The sequence below is a fragment of the Chanos chanos genome, chromosome 12 (genome assembly GCF_902362185.1).
Source record: "Chanos chanos chromosome 12, fChaCha1.1, whole genome shotgun sequence".
In the NCBI taxonomy this organism is placed as follows: Eukaryota; Metazoa; Chordata; class Actinopteri; order Gonorynchiformes; family Chanidae; genus Chanos; species Chanos chanos.
This window is the reverse complement of record NC_044506.1, coordinates 21,204,484-21,218,799: the sequence shown is the minus strand read 5'-3', so window position 1 is coordinate 21,218,799 and position 14,316 is coordinate 21,204,484. Positions and strand designations below refer to the sequence as shown.

The window sequence follows — 14,316 nt, the reverse complement described above, 5'->3', positions numbered from 1 at the left end:
GTCATGACTTCAGGGGCTGGGTTAATGTCAGTCATGACTTCAGGGGCTGGGTTAATGTCAGTCATGACTTCAGGGGCTGGGTTAATGTCAGTCATGACTTCAGGGGCTGGGCTTTGAGGGAAGGAATTTCCTTCAGCACTTGCCTCAGCAGTAGGGCTCTCAGGAGGAGAACTCTCTTCAGCAGTTATTTCAGGGGCGGGGCTTTGAACAACAGAACTTTCTTCAGCAGAGACTTGGTGGGCGGGTAAAGAAGTCACTTCAGTGGTAACTTCAGGGGCGTGGCTCTCGGGGGAGGAGCTTTCTTCAATGGTAGCTTCAGGCCCAGGGCTCTGGTGAATCAGGCTTTCTGGGGCGGGGCTCTGGTGAACCAAGCTATCAGGGGCGGGGCTGCCAGCGAGCTCCTCTGTGAGAGGCTGAGAAAGGGCTGGCTCCTCTGTGAGGAGGAGGGCTGATTCAGTGATGGCGAAAGGGGTGGCTCCCAGCAGGTCGTCATTATCGGGAGGAGAGGAGGTGATGGTGTCGTGGATGACAGGGGGGCGGATCTCTGGGTCTGAGGTGAGGACAGCCTGGGCGGATGCAGAGGGGCCCTCCTCATAAATGTCTGGTGACGTTTCCTGGCAGACCTGGAGAAGAGAGGACAGTGGGATTTAGTTCAGCAACACTGAGATGAATGAAAAGGTACTGATTGAATCAAAGGGTTTTGTGACCATTTCTGTGGTCACATTTGCAAGATTTATGTACCAATAAGGTGACTAAACATCAGACCCTTAACTTCCCGATTCCCCTCACGTTGGAGTGAAAACACTGAATGTTTGAATATGGATTGAGAACATTTGATGAACTGAAATTGAACTTTCGGTAATTACTTTTAGGAAGTCGTACACCGTGATAGTGAAGTGTTGCTTGTTTTGTACTCAGTCTTGACTGCTCTTCTCACGAGAGCATCTGCCAAATGACCACAATTGCAGTTGCAAAGTTGCACAAATACACTGAAACAAGTTAATTACCAAGATCTCTTTAACAGTATTCACCACTGAAGAAGTGCAATTCTTCAAATCAGCTCTGAACTCCTCAAAATTTGAGTAAATTTTATACTTAAGACAGGTAATAATGAGTAACTAACTAGATAAACAGATGGCTAGATAGGACAGCTCTGATAATGGTCTTGAATGGTGTTGTGTAAATGTCTGTGTCAGTGTGTACTGTGGAGGAGCTGGACTGACCTGGTGACCCTCCTCTGACAGCACCGTCTCCACTGGGAGTTCCTCTGACAGCACCGTCTCCACTGGGAGTTCATGCTCCCTCAGTCTCGCGTCCACTGACATCCCTGTTAATAAAACAATACAACACCACACAATTACTGTAGTACTAATTACATATATACAAATACACACACACACACACACACACATATATATATATATATATATATATATATATATATATATATATATATATATATATATACACACACACACACACATATATACATACATACATACACATACACATACACATATACATATATATATATATACACACACACACACACACACACACACGCACACAAACATATATGTATGTATGTACAGTGATGCATGTCCCTCCTGATCACAGTTTCCATCAGAAACTTCTGACTCTCTGGCATTTGTCTTTTTACATGTATTTTTCCATGCCGAGTATAAGCCTGTATTTATTTGGTAGTGTTTGTTCAGTCAGAGAAGGAAGAGAAACAGCCTGGAGAATCCAACAGCGTATTTGTAAAATCCACTCGGACCCGACGGTCAGGGCTCATAAAGACGCTTTTGGTTTCGTTCACCTAATCGACTGTGTGTGGAGATCGGGAGATACCTGCCAGGTCCTCTGACAAGCTCGGAGCATCACTAAGGCTCTCTGTCCCATCATCACCTGGGCCAAGTGCATCGACGGCGCCAACCTAAAATAAACCATGCAATTCCTACGTGAGCATTGTCGAACTTAATGTCTACATTACAATATACCAAAATCAGACGAAGAACATTTTGTGGTTACATTTCTAATTATTAAAAAATAGTTAAGATCATCAACACATCAGTAGGTAGTCTAGTATCAACACATGTGTTTTAGTTGAGTCAAAAAAGTTTGTTGTTCGTATGGTGGCCTTGGTTTGTTTGTTTGTTTACCTCTGGAGAGAGGATGGTCCAGCTGTTGGTGGACGAGGCACTGCTGCTGGTGCTGTGATCAGACATCGCCCTCTTGTGGCCTGGTACAGCACCTTCAGGAATTACACAGGAGTCTCTGCAGATGCATGGAACAACAAAGCTTGTCAAAATATTACAGTAACTAAGAGATCAGCACTATGTTTACTGCTGAATGTTGTGTGCTAACATAGCCTATTTCTCTCTCTCTCTCTCTCTCTCTTTTTTTTTGGATGAAATGGCAAAGATTAATCTGGGATTCTAAAGTTTACTGGCTTCAGATCACTGGATGACAGACTATGAGATATGTTGGTGCCACGGTAACTGTTTTGAGATCAGTTCAGCCAGGCAACTGAAACAAGTACAAATGTCCCTGCTTCAGATGGAGAATAACGCCCGTGAAATGGATGAAAATAAAACGGATGTGCAAGAATTTCCCTTAAACAAAAAAGTCTGTTTATAAAGGTTTATGTAGCGTAAAATGCATAAACTTAAATAAAAAAGGACAGCATTAAACAAAGCCATTTATTTATGTCTTTGTGTAAACAGCTGTTACTATTTTCATAGTCAATTGCGCTCAGTAAATAATCTTCGTTTCTAAGACAGCTTCGCCAAGTGGGCGTGTCCAAAGGAACAGTCATACATGTAATTCCTTATTGTGCAAGCACAAATATAAACAGTCCAGTCGTTGCGGCGTTCAGAATCCTCCCCTTTGATCGACCACGCCCACCAAGTGTCGTAGGTTTCTTTTCTCACAATCTGTGCAGTTACTGTGGTCACTCGCGGAGCAACATTGTCCCCTTGTTACAACGGTACAGAAATGACCAATCAGTGCGGCGATCTTAAATTCTAAACGAAGTACTTAACAATATGTTTCATCATTTATTAAAGCGGGTGTCTACAACAGAAACAGTGCGCAATAAAGGCAGACAGAAGCCGAGATGACTGGGGGTGTAAGTTTGTCACAGAATAACAACGACAGGTGTTGAGACACACTAGCCCTGATGTCCATTAAACCCCTGAATTGTTTCATGTATAATTTGTGCATGAAATTTTTCTCTTTCACTTTATATGTAATATTGCCAATTCTTATCTGCGCCCTGCTTGCTGTCAGTAATGCTGAACGTATCGTATTTAAAGTTATCTTCCATCCCCAGTAATAACAGGTGAGTGATAATATCGTCATTATAAGCTGGACGAAATTATCCAGATGTATAAATATCCCAGAGCGAGGCTACAATTTTCAAAACAATCTAATCTAACCAAACCTCGGGTTATTTATAATTTTTTATAGCAAACAATCCGAAGTGTTGCTGTATTTAGTGACAAGGCTATGACATCCTGCGCTGTCCCCTTAGCAACCACTGAAGTCACCATATCATCAAAAAACGACAGCAGACCACTTTCTGTCAGATATAGGGGAGGGGTCTGATAGGAGTTAAACCTTCTCCCTTGTGTGTACCATCTGTACAGAGCGTGACGGCCTTGTCTAGTGTCCAAAATAGTCAGACCGTTTTTGAGTTTGCTGGCTAATGTAGCCTTTCCACACAACGACGACATTCAACGATACAAGCTGTACGTCCATAATCCATTTTTCTTATACATGCGTACGAGTTCGCAAAGACGACATGTCACAAAGCGGCTCAAACTTGAGGATAAAGGCATCTTAACTTGCTTTGTCTAATGTTGACAAAGAACTATGCACAAGCGTTTTTCAGCTCTCACCCACACACAACATAACACTGCGCCTCCGTCCGCCATCTACACACAAAAAGACACGACTGCTATTGGAGCACCTCCGTTTTGAGATTAATTCGTGTCACACTCTTACCCTGTTAGGTCAAAACTTCGTGACAATTTGCTGGAAAAGGTTCGTGCGTGCTCCTTGTTGTCTGACGCGTCTCTCCAGCGAACTCCGGAACTTTGAGAATTCTACGCTGCAGTTACACTGAGCTCTCGTTTCCAATGGGATCGCAAAGCCCTGATGTACGACACCTCCCTCAATCCCTAGATATCCAATGAAAACGGAGTGTCATAAAGGCGAAACAGTGCATTTTCTAAGGGATTGACAGACCCAGGTGAAAGTGACCAGCTATATACGAAGGCTTCTTGTCTTACAATTGACGAGAGAAACTCAACACTGGTGATCTCCGACAACCCATATATATATATAAACGTGTACATAGCTTCTTCAGGAGGGGTAGAAGCATGTCGTCCAGCAGTATACTGACACGTCGACATAATAAGGGCTATATTTGTAGGGGCTTCCCAATGGACAGTCCCTGTGTTACTCTTACGTTGCAGCACGCGCTCCTGTTTCTTGTTCGGCCATTGGCAGACCCCCAAAATTTGGTTTGGCCCGTCTGTATACTAACACGTTTAAACACACGGTTATAACATCTTAATTACGCTTCAAAGCATTTCAGACTTGTGACTGGATTTGGTACTGATAATTTGGACAGCTGCTGAATACAATTAATATGTAGTAATGGGAAAAATATTGAACTGATTCCAGTTTTCCGATTAATACTCATCAGGAAAGCTCAGAGGGTAATAGGTATGACAGCTGTAGAACAATGATGTTGACAATATTTTGTTTCTTACATTTTGAATTAACTGAATTCCTTTATTTGAACACGTTTGTCTACACCATTACACTAAGAAAGTTCCACTCTTCATTAATATCTACACTGGACCCATCAGCTTGATGAAATGATGGAGAAGGAGAATAGAAATTCGAAAGAGTAATGGAGTGACTGATGGTGCTAACCCATGAAGAATGAAAGAGGAGGAGGAGGACAGAGTGAGAGACAGATTGAGTGACAGCCTCAACCCTGGGGAAGATGGGGCTAATGAGGAGGACGTGAGAGAGAAAAAGCTCCATTTCAACTGTCAATTATAAAAACGGACCTCAGCGGCTAAATGTGAACAGAGGAAGAGATGTAGCATTCATCTCTGGTATCTGAAAGGTACAGATGCGTTCAGCATGCAGAGGCATGCTTTTATAAACTGAACGAATGTGCACTTGGAGCTTTATCCATCACAATAGTGGAATGACAGAGGCTTGTCCAACTGCCAGGTGACACAGTCAATACAGACATCAGTATGGAGCCGTGATCGTATAGAGGTTAGTACTCTGCGTTGTGGCCGCAGCAACCCCGGTTCGAATCCGGGTCACGGCACCTCACTCGCCTATCTTTTATCACTGTACTTATATGCACGTGCTTCTGCTCTTTTGCACTGGCTTTACCTCATGCTGTTCAGAGTACCCTATTTAAACTGTACATACAACCTACTGTAAATATTTTGTCTATTATGTATATTCAACCCATACATATACACTCCTTGTCCTGCTCTGTCAGCTTCACCTCTGTGTATAACATAATTAATATATATATATATATATATACACACACACACACACACACATACATATACACCCACATGTATATATCTGTATATATCGCTCACCACTGTCTATAATGCTGTACATACTGTAAGATATAGCATCACTTATACTGCAGCATTCACTTATACCTGCACTTATCTGTAAATAATACTATGCTTTGGCACTTCTGGTTAGATGCTACTGCATTTCATTGGCTTTGTACCTCTACTCTGCACAATGACAAAGTTGAATCTAATCTAAAAAATCTAATCTAATCATTATCATCAGAATGAGGAGCCAAGCTCAAACAGCTTATTAAAAAATCATTCACTTTTCACAGTTTAATGGTCGGTTCTGATGACCTTGATCCTCTTTTGAAATTTCAGAGATAAATGAGAGGGGAAAATTATTTTTCATACTTTGGGCAGCACAGATGTTGTGTTTTGATTAGCAATTTGGTTCCAAAACAACAACAACAACAACAACAACAACAACAACAACAACAACAAAAAAGCAATTCTAGACCTATAAATGAATAACAGTAAGACTTAAAAATATATATATAGACTCCAGGGCAGGTAGAGCACAGATGCACCAGATCACCACCATGTGTCATTGTAAGCCCTCATGTTTCATTTGTTGTGCTTAGTGGCCCAAGCACCAGGGGCATACGGGTATCCTGCTGCTATCTGTTTTTGTTACAAAAAAAAAAAGATCTGTGACACGCTTACCCATTGCCCAGTTAGTCTATAGCAGACCCATTGTATTTTCATCTGTAAAACCATGATAGTTAAAAGTTGTTGGATCAGTGTGTATTTCAATAATCATTAGTGTCATGGACTAAGGAAACATTCAGCAAGTACAAGAAAGCACCAACTGAATTATTTTCTTAACGTGTTTATCGACTGCAAAAAAATATTTAAACCGCTGATCATTCGAAAGTCTGTTCACCACAAGTCAAGTAGCAAATATATCCCGTTATTTGACCAACCCGCACGAGATTTAATACTCCAGACCAGAGGGTGGCGGTCATGGGCCCGCTTTACTGTCTTGCGAAAAATCGAACAGAAAAAGAATATTCGGCTTGGGAGGGAAATTTGAGGCGAGCAAAGAGAGAAAAAGACGTGGATTTGTTTACAGTTTGTACATTTTTATCATCAAACCGTTTTTCCAATTGTTTTGTCAAACTACCGGGTTCTATTAATTAGGAGTTGTATTTGCAAGTAGCCAAAAATGTATTTTTGGACGTCTGATGCACTATGGTCAATTTTCTAACAAGCAATCTAGCTACTAACAAAGTAGTGTTAACATTGTCTAATAAGTTTAATGATAGTTTATGTTTATCGAGTGTCATTAAATTTCCTCCGTACTCTATGGTTAGGTTTTATTTAAGGTAGATGGTCACCTTAACGTTATTGATTAACCAAACGATTTGTTCAATAACGTAACCGCAACTCACGATTTCTGCCTTGGCTCTGTGTTTTGTCCTTGTCAGGCGATACATCATGTCACAAAAGCAGATTTACTACTCGGATAAATACGATGACGATAAATATGAATACAGGTAAATGACAGAGCTACTGAATCACTCATTTGCTTATGAATGAATGATAACATATTTTTCGTTTGAACCTCAGTTTAAATGACAGAAGTAATTATTTTAACCCACTCTGCCGTAGACACGTCATGCTTCCCAAGGAAATGGCTAAACGCGTACCTAAGACCCACCTTATGTCCGAGACGGAGTGGAGGAATCTGGGCGTTCAGCAAAGCCAGGGCTGGGTACACTACATGATACATCAACCAGGTCAGAAGTGTGTTTCTGTGACGTTGTCATCGCGGAGAAGTTGTTCTATGGATCTCTCCCTCGATCTCTCGTCAATTAACTCGATATTTAAAATGACAAATTAAATTGTCTCTCTCCGAGGACGCGAAAAGATGCGATACGATCTTTAAAGGGTTACTCTTTCTAATTTATATGGTTAGTTAGGACTAGCTTCATGTCCGTACATCATTCCGGACTATTATGAAGTTGTTAGCATTTGCCACGCGTTTAAGGTTTGTACAGCACCAAAGAGAGGAACTTGAAACAGCTGTATAGATGAAGAAAACACATCGGTATTGAAATCAGGTGCGTTCCGACCACTTCCGTTCCTGAGTTCATTAAGCAGTTGTTAGTGTCAGTTAAAACCATATGTAACAATCCTGGACAGGCCCAGTTCACCAGCACTCTTGTGGTCATGTCTAAACAGAAGAGAAGAGATCCCAGCACCTTGACAAGAGAAGGCAGGTGTTTTAGTGATTAGGGCTGTTTCCGCTTGCTGCCGTTTCAGGAGGAACAGTGGCACAGGTGATGTTTGCTTTGAAGTGTCAGGGGAAAAGCATTATCAGCTGTGGTCAGAAACACATACTCGCGTGACTGTGAGACCCGTGTGTGCGTTTGAGACAAGCAGTAACAGATGAGCGGCTCTGAGTCATTTCACTGTCAATATTTGTGTAGAACTTTGGTAAACAGCAAACAGAACAAAAGCAGTCTGTTCAGTGCTGTATTTCATTCACGGCTTGTAGGGGCTGATGGTGGGGGTGTCACTGAATAAACTCTTTGGTTACTCCTACACATGCAGGTCTGTACTGAAAGTGAGGCAGAGAATACATGCAGTGGATATATGTGTCTTATGATCAGATGAGTCATCCTTCACCATGTTCTCCTCTAATTGACAAGTACATTTGTGAGACATGACCAGACAAACTTGTAGACCTAGTGTCTTACAGAGAGCGGTTTTGGTGTCCCTGTTATGGCATAAGTTATGGTTTGGTGCAGTGAGCTCCCTCAGAAGGTGAATGAAACGTTAATAAACACAAAGCCACAATGCGAACTGCAGATATTTTACTTTTATCCCCTTTTCCCAATTCAGCTTCTTCCAATTCAGTTCAGCTGAGACTATTTAACGCCACAATACAACTGGTCTCTGCCTGGGAACATGCTGCAACTGACTCTTTGCAAAATAATGATTGGCATGGCAATCTGCCAGTCAGTGCTTAGCAACTGTCGCTAAGCACTGTTTCGTCAGACAAGCTCTGACAAAAACCTCTGCTTAGGTAATTGGAAAGAGTGCTGTTGAAATGGTGCATGGTAACCCAGAAGGTGTTCAGACAGTGGTGATTATCCCGAGTATTTGGACAGAAATGTTGTTTTTACCGCCCTAAAGCCAGTTTGGTGCCCCCTTCCTCAGTGGGGAAATTGTTAAAAAGCAGAGGTAGTTATGTCTGTTCCATTGTAAATGTATTTACTGTGCAGTAATAGTTTTGTGTGGTACTTAAGGACAGTGCTTGGAAATTCGTGATACTAAATAAATCTGCAAAGCTAGCAACCTCCTCTCTCTTGCTAACCTGACTATATTATAAAGTTAAAAGAATTGCTTGTAACCCATAATACAACAGCAAAGGGCTCTGGGGCTTTTTGTTTGTTTGTTTGTTTTCCATGTCCTGTCCCGTCACAGTTTTGTTACGCTTCTCTTTGATCTTCATTCTGTTTTGAGGCTTTTTCCGCGTAAGTTCGTCATTACTCCATGTTTTTGGGGTTTTTTTTCACTCAAATTCTCTCCCTCTTTCCCTCTTTTCAGAACCTCACATTCTGCTGTTTCGGCGTCCATTGCCAGCCACACAGGCCCAGTAACCCCAGAGAGACGAAGAGAGACGACAGACTACTTACCACAAACACTGCCAATGCCGCTTATCTCAGCTTCACGTGCTTTATCAATCTTAATCTGGAAATGGAGTTTTATAATCTGTCTGACGGAATCACACCTGCTTTTAACGTTACTGTCATCAACACAACACAGCGTATTTGTGGCTTAATAAAGTTTGAAGGTGCAATACATAAAATGTCTTGTTGGTCTGTGCTCATGTTTATAAATGACAAGGTTCGTACGGTCATGAAAAAGCTGGAAAAGTCATGGAATTTGAAAATAGCAATTTCCAGGCCTGGAGAAGTTTTGGAAAAATAAATAAATACAGAAAGTTTCGGAAAAGTCATGGAAATCTGCTTACCTGTTTAATGGAGTATATGTGGTTCGGCACGGCTGTACCGAATTTTTGCCAAGCTTTTTCGAACGAATCTTCAAATGTCTCTGACGTGACGTCATCGTTTTGGCCTGTTGTTTCGGAATACTCAGTTATATGAAAAAAGAGACGATGAATATGAGGAACTACAAGTCAGGCTTTTTAAAAAGAAAAAAAAAAGTTCAACTCTCTTTAATGGACATTATTTACATTATCTGATTCAGAGTTCGCTGAGGATGCCTAAACATTCAGAATTAATACAGTGATTATCTGTGCAGTAGGCTAAACTAAACTGAGGCGTAATTAACGATATTGCAGACCTTAATTTACAACGATAGACATTTTGCGAATTCAGAAATACACTTATCTAAGGGTTTCCCGGATTTGTTGTTGAGTGATGGTACACGGGTTTTATCTTACATATCTGGCACTCCGCTTTTTAAAATCATCATCATTAAGCTTAAAATGCTTACAAACCAGGGTGGGTTTTTTTTTTTTTTTTTTTTTTTACATTTTTTTGGTCCTGGACTGAGAATCACGAACAAACGTTATTCCTAGTTTATGCGCGAATTTATGACACCTTAATAGAGAGCAACGCGAGGCTTTCGTTACTGAAATTCAAAAGTGCAAATGTGTTTACTGGCAAAATTGTTAATGTTAAATGATAAGAAAAGTAGGCCACCTGACAATTGACAGTAGATCAATTGACATCTAAATGTCTTGTATGACAGCAGCAGTAACCTTAAAACTGCAACCGAGCACCCATCCTAATCGGCTTAATTTCACAATCAAATGCCCGCTCAGTGGACGAAGCTTCACATTTTTCAGTACAACCCTATGGTACAGTTAAGATCGACTGAGAAAAGTCTGTATTGGTTAAACAATACTTTAATATTCGGGCAGATAAGTCACGTCACGTCCCTTTATGGTGTTCTGTGCGTGGGGTAACGTCAGACTCCAACGTGAGTTGCAGCTTGTACTTTAAAGAAATGTAAATTCGCGCAATGCCAGGAAAATGGCGATTTAATCTTGTCGGGCTTCTAACCACCCAGTTTGTCATTAATTTTAGTTAAATATACTGTGTTAAATTTTGACATGGATTTTTGTTCTTATTTTTCACAGACTTTTCAGAGAATGTAAGGTCATGAAATTTCGCCTAAAAGTCATGGAAAAGTCATGGAAATTTATTGGTAAAAATGTGTATGAACCCTGTAAATAATACAAAACCATTGTGTGTGTGTGTGTGTGTGTGTTTTGTATTTTCATATCTATTACGTGGGGCAGAGGTGCCCAAAGCCAGTCCCGCTGGGCTGCTGCTGTTTTTCATGTCAGCCAAGTACATATGGTCTCCTATTGGCTGAAGAGTACATATGGTCTCCTATTGGCTGAAGAGTACATATGGTCTCCTGTTGGCTGAAGAGTACATATGGTCTCCTGTTGGCTGAAGAGTACATATGGTCTCCTATTGGCTGAAGAGTACATATGGTCTCCTATTGGCTGAAGAATGCACTTACCTGTTTTCTTAGTGAAATCAGCATCAAATTAAGAGATGAGGGACTGCTCTTCTCCCCTGAGGTAATTTGACCTAGTCTGGATTAGGATATCATAAATTTGACAATGACCCCCTGTCATAAAAAAAAATTGCAGCTTTTTGATGTATTTATCTAACTATTTGCTTTTTTATCGAGAAAGACTGGTCATTGCTTTGGCCATGTTGCATAAGAAAAGCTAAATTCCTGGTTAACCCATTTTAGTGGCAGCACCTTGAATAAAGCTGAACTCAGCTACAGAACATGAGCATACAAACCAAAGGTGACGTCTCTCAGTTTCTCTTCATCAGTACATTATGCTGTCCTGGTGTTAAATGTCTAAATATATATCCTTATTTCATTCATCAGTATATGTTCCATGTCAATAATGCCTGAATGAGAGACTGAGACCGAGTGTTTTGACCTCTCGTTAGTGTGTAAATTTCAGTGGTTGTACTGAACATAATACTGTATGTTTCTCTCTTACCGCTGTTATTGTCCCCGGGGCCCTTCATATTCACTTTGTTCATGTCGGTTACATCAGTTGATGGACTATAAGGACAAAGTGTTCAGTTCTAGGGGGAAAGTCTATGCCTGTCACAACAGTTGGTCGTCACCTGTCAGCCTGGAAAAGACATCAGCGTCCCATCCAAAAACACGCTGAGGAGAGCATAACTGGAGTTTGGTGGATAGTAGATTAAAGCAATGTTTTTGTGCGGTCAAACAAAAACATTGTATTTGACCAGCTGTGGCGGAGCTGAACAAAATAATAGAAACAGCAAATGAAAAAAAGGGCAAACTACACTAACCAAACCACAGTCACGAAGGTAACTGTGAGTTATAATGAAACGAGTATTAACCACCAATATGTTTGTGGCTTATGAATCTACATACAGATGACCACTAAACTGAGTCTGTAGCATGTAAGACTGATATTAGTAACACTAAACAATTGTCGGCACCACTGTTTACAAATACAACAGTTCATCCTTCTCTCCTTCCCTCTAATTTCACAGGAATGAAACAGTGGGAGGTGACTGTATGGTATTTTTTTTAAAAATATGCATGTTTTTAATGCATGATATCACAGTCAGAGGCTTGCAGTCCCAGCCGGTTGTGAGATTTTATCCCTAAACCTTATTTGATTTGCTCTACTAAACAGGAATGGGATTGAATCCCACTTTTCTTTGTCAGCTATATTCTGTGGAAGGTGTATTTCTCTGGGGGCTCTGACAGATTAGAGAATTTTTAGCAATAGCTTTCAGTGACTCTGAGGACTTCAGTCATTGTATGTCTGAAATAACTTTATTAACAGTGTTAGCAGAGATACCCCTGCGTGTGTTTGACCCAGGAGCAGGCGGTCTCTTTTCACTCCAGATTTGTCCTGAGGGTGGCAGCAGAGACCTGGTTTAACGATGAAACACTTGACTGCTATAAACCAGATGATTTCATACAGGGATACAGGAGTGTCTCATGGGTGACTTTGGAATAGATGCTGCATTTGCACCAAAGATAAAGTGTTCCTTAAATGTTCTTCTTCCCCGTCATGCAGAATGTTATTCTTCATTTCCACCTTTAACACAGCCCTCACACATTTTCCCCTCTCCACCTGTTGTTCTTTTCAGCTGGTGGCGATATTACATGGCGATGAAAGATCTTAAGTGCTTTGGAGATCAGATGATCAGATTCCTAGTTTAACCGCAGAGCCTTTAAAAGCTGAGACATACATTGCCCTAACAATGAAGTATGAAGATGAATGAGGTCAGTTACATGTAAGGAGTTCATATTTACCACAGAGCAGGCATTTGCAGAGAAAGAAACATAAATAAAAATTACAAATACAATGAAAAAACAACAAAAAAAACCAAAACAACGTTTTTACTCATTCATGTGCAAACCCAGATAGAATGACCGCGCACTGTTTGAAAAGCACTGAAGGAGAAGAATATATGAGCTAAATAAACTGCGTGAAGGTGGATCACCCAAACTATTACTATGGCACTGCAGTCATGTTCTCTGATAAAAAATGTTTATATATCGATCAAAACTAAATACGAAGTCGACTCTTTACATTTATGCATTGAGAGAATGATGATGAGATGCGCGCGGTCCGCGGCCCCACGGCGGCGCGGGGTGGTTGATTCCGTGGAGGTTGCATCAGCACCATCTTCCAGTGGATGCTCTCAAGGTCGCCCGCGCGCTGCATCATGGGGAGGCTGCTGAAGCCACCGGCTCCACCCGAACAACACGGCATCTGAATACGGCACTGCTCTGCAACCACGAGACCTGCCGAGGCTATGACGGAACAGCTGTCACGAGATGTGATGCAAAATGCGTGTCACGGTTAAATGAAAAAAAAGGGTCCCGCGGAATTTCAGGGATAGGCGGGGACAAACCGGGAGCGTTTCGTCAAAGGGCAACGTGCGGACTGTCGTGTAATCAGTGTATGTGGAGAATATTAATAAAGCCGTCGTAGAGGGCTGTAGTGCAATAGGACTGCATTGGTGCCAGTGGGTCAGTGTGCTGCTTGTTCGAACAGCGGATCACGACATACGGTAACTACTTCATTTTCTCATCGCCAGTATTGTAATTTAGAATATTGTAAGTGTAATTCAGATATATTTATCTGAACTATTAAGGATTTACTGAAGAGATGCAAGCTCCTATTTCTGCTCAGTCTTAGCCAAGAGGCGGATACAGAACTTATGTGGAGAAGGCTGCACGACGCAGACGTGATATGTCACCAGGAGAAACCAGTTTCAGAGAAAAAGCGTTATAGGTTTATCGACCGGCATAATAACATTTGAATTCATCCCATGTAGCCTAATGTCATCGATTTTTTATGACAACGTTTATTCGAGATCATATTTTTGCCAATGCGCATCACTTGTAGTTTGGTCTTTGCATTATGCTTGTAACGGTCGCAACCGTAACAGTTCATTTCCTCGTGACTGAACGGAGCGGAATTGGGAATATAACAGAGACTGCATGTTTAACTCGTGCTTAACATTTCTGGTTGCGATGTCACCATATTCTTCAACATTTTTTGTTTGCAGAGATCGAGCGGCAGAATCCGACGCTTCGATAAGACTGAGAATAGTGTGTGTTCGAGCGCACGTCCACTCGGAACCTGTCACTCTCGGACTTCTCCACTTCTAAG

The 14,316-nt window shown here is 41.3% G+C and overlaps 2 protein-coding genes and 1 non-coding gene across 3 annotated transcripts; 2 read left to right on the top strand and 1 right to left on the bottom strand.

Moving 5' to 3' along the window:
• Position 1: 1 nt before the first annotated feature.
• Positions 2-4,089, bottom strand: LOC115824855 (fibrous sheath CABYR-binding protein-like). The gene is made up of 6 exons (XM_030788583.1): positions 4,009-4,089; positions 2,163-2,277; positions 1,852-1,936; positions 1,224-1,327; positions 69-623; positions 2-7 (listed from the first exon to the last, which is right to left on the bottom strand). The coding sequence occupies exons 2-6, from the start codon at positions 2,226-2,228 to the stop codon at positions 2-4; spliced, it is 816 nt and encodes a 271-aa protein (XP_030644443.1). The 5' UTR covers positions 2,229-2,277; positions 4,009-4,089.
• Positions 4,090-5,287: 1,198 nt separating this feature from the next.
• On the top strand, positions 5,288-5,359 carry trnah-gug (transfer RNA histidin (anticodon GUG)). Its single transcript has one exon. It is a non-coding gene; the product is annotated as a tRNA-His (tRNA).
• A 1,690-nt stretch (positions 5,360-7,049) lies between these two features.
• cks1b (CDC28 protein kinase regulatory subunit 1B) lies at positions 7,050-9,241 on the top strand. Its single transcript, XM_030789404.1, has 3 exons — positions 7,050-7,129; positions 7,245-7,372; positions 9,189-9,241. The coding sequence occupies exons 1-3, from the start codon at positions 7,071-7,073 to the stop codon at positions 9,239-9,241; spliced, it is 240 nt and encodes a 79-aa protein (XP_030645264.1). The 5' UTR covers positions 7,050-7,070.
• Positions 9,242-14,316: the final 5,075 nt, after the last annotated feature.

Bases quoted from the DNA above. Each gene is read 5' to 3' on its own strand.
- LOC115824855 (XM_030788583.1), bottom strand. From the start codon at position 2,228: ATGTCTGATCACAGCACCAGCAGCAGTGCCTCGTCCACCAACAGCTGG. The intron at 1,328-1,851 runs GTATCTCCCGAT...TTTTATTAACAG, and splicing joins CTTGTCAGAGGACCTGGCAG to GGATGTCAGTGGACGCGAGA. The intron at 624-1,223 runs GTCAGTCCAGCT...TCTCTTCTCCAG, and splicing joins TGTCAGAGGAGGGTCACCAG to GTCTGCCAGGAAACGTCACC.
- cks1b (XM_030789404.1), top strand. From the start codon at position 7,071: ATGTCACAAAAGCAGATTTACTACTCGGATAAATACGATGACGATAAA. The intron at 7,130-7,244 runs GTAAATGACAGA...ACTCTGCCGTAG, and splicing joins GACGATAAATATGAATACAG to ACACGTCATGCTTCCCAAGG. The intron at 7,373-9,188 runs GTCAGAAGTGTG...CCCTCTTTTCAG, and splicing joins CTACATGATACATCAACCAG to AACCTCACATTCTGCTGTTT.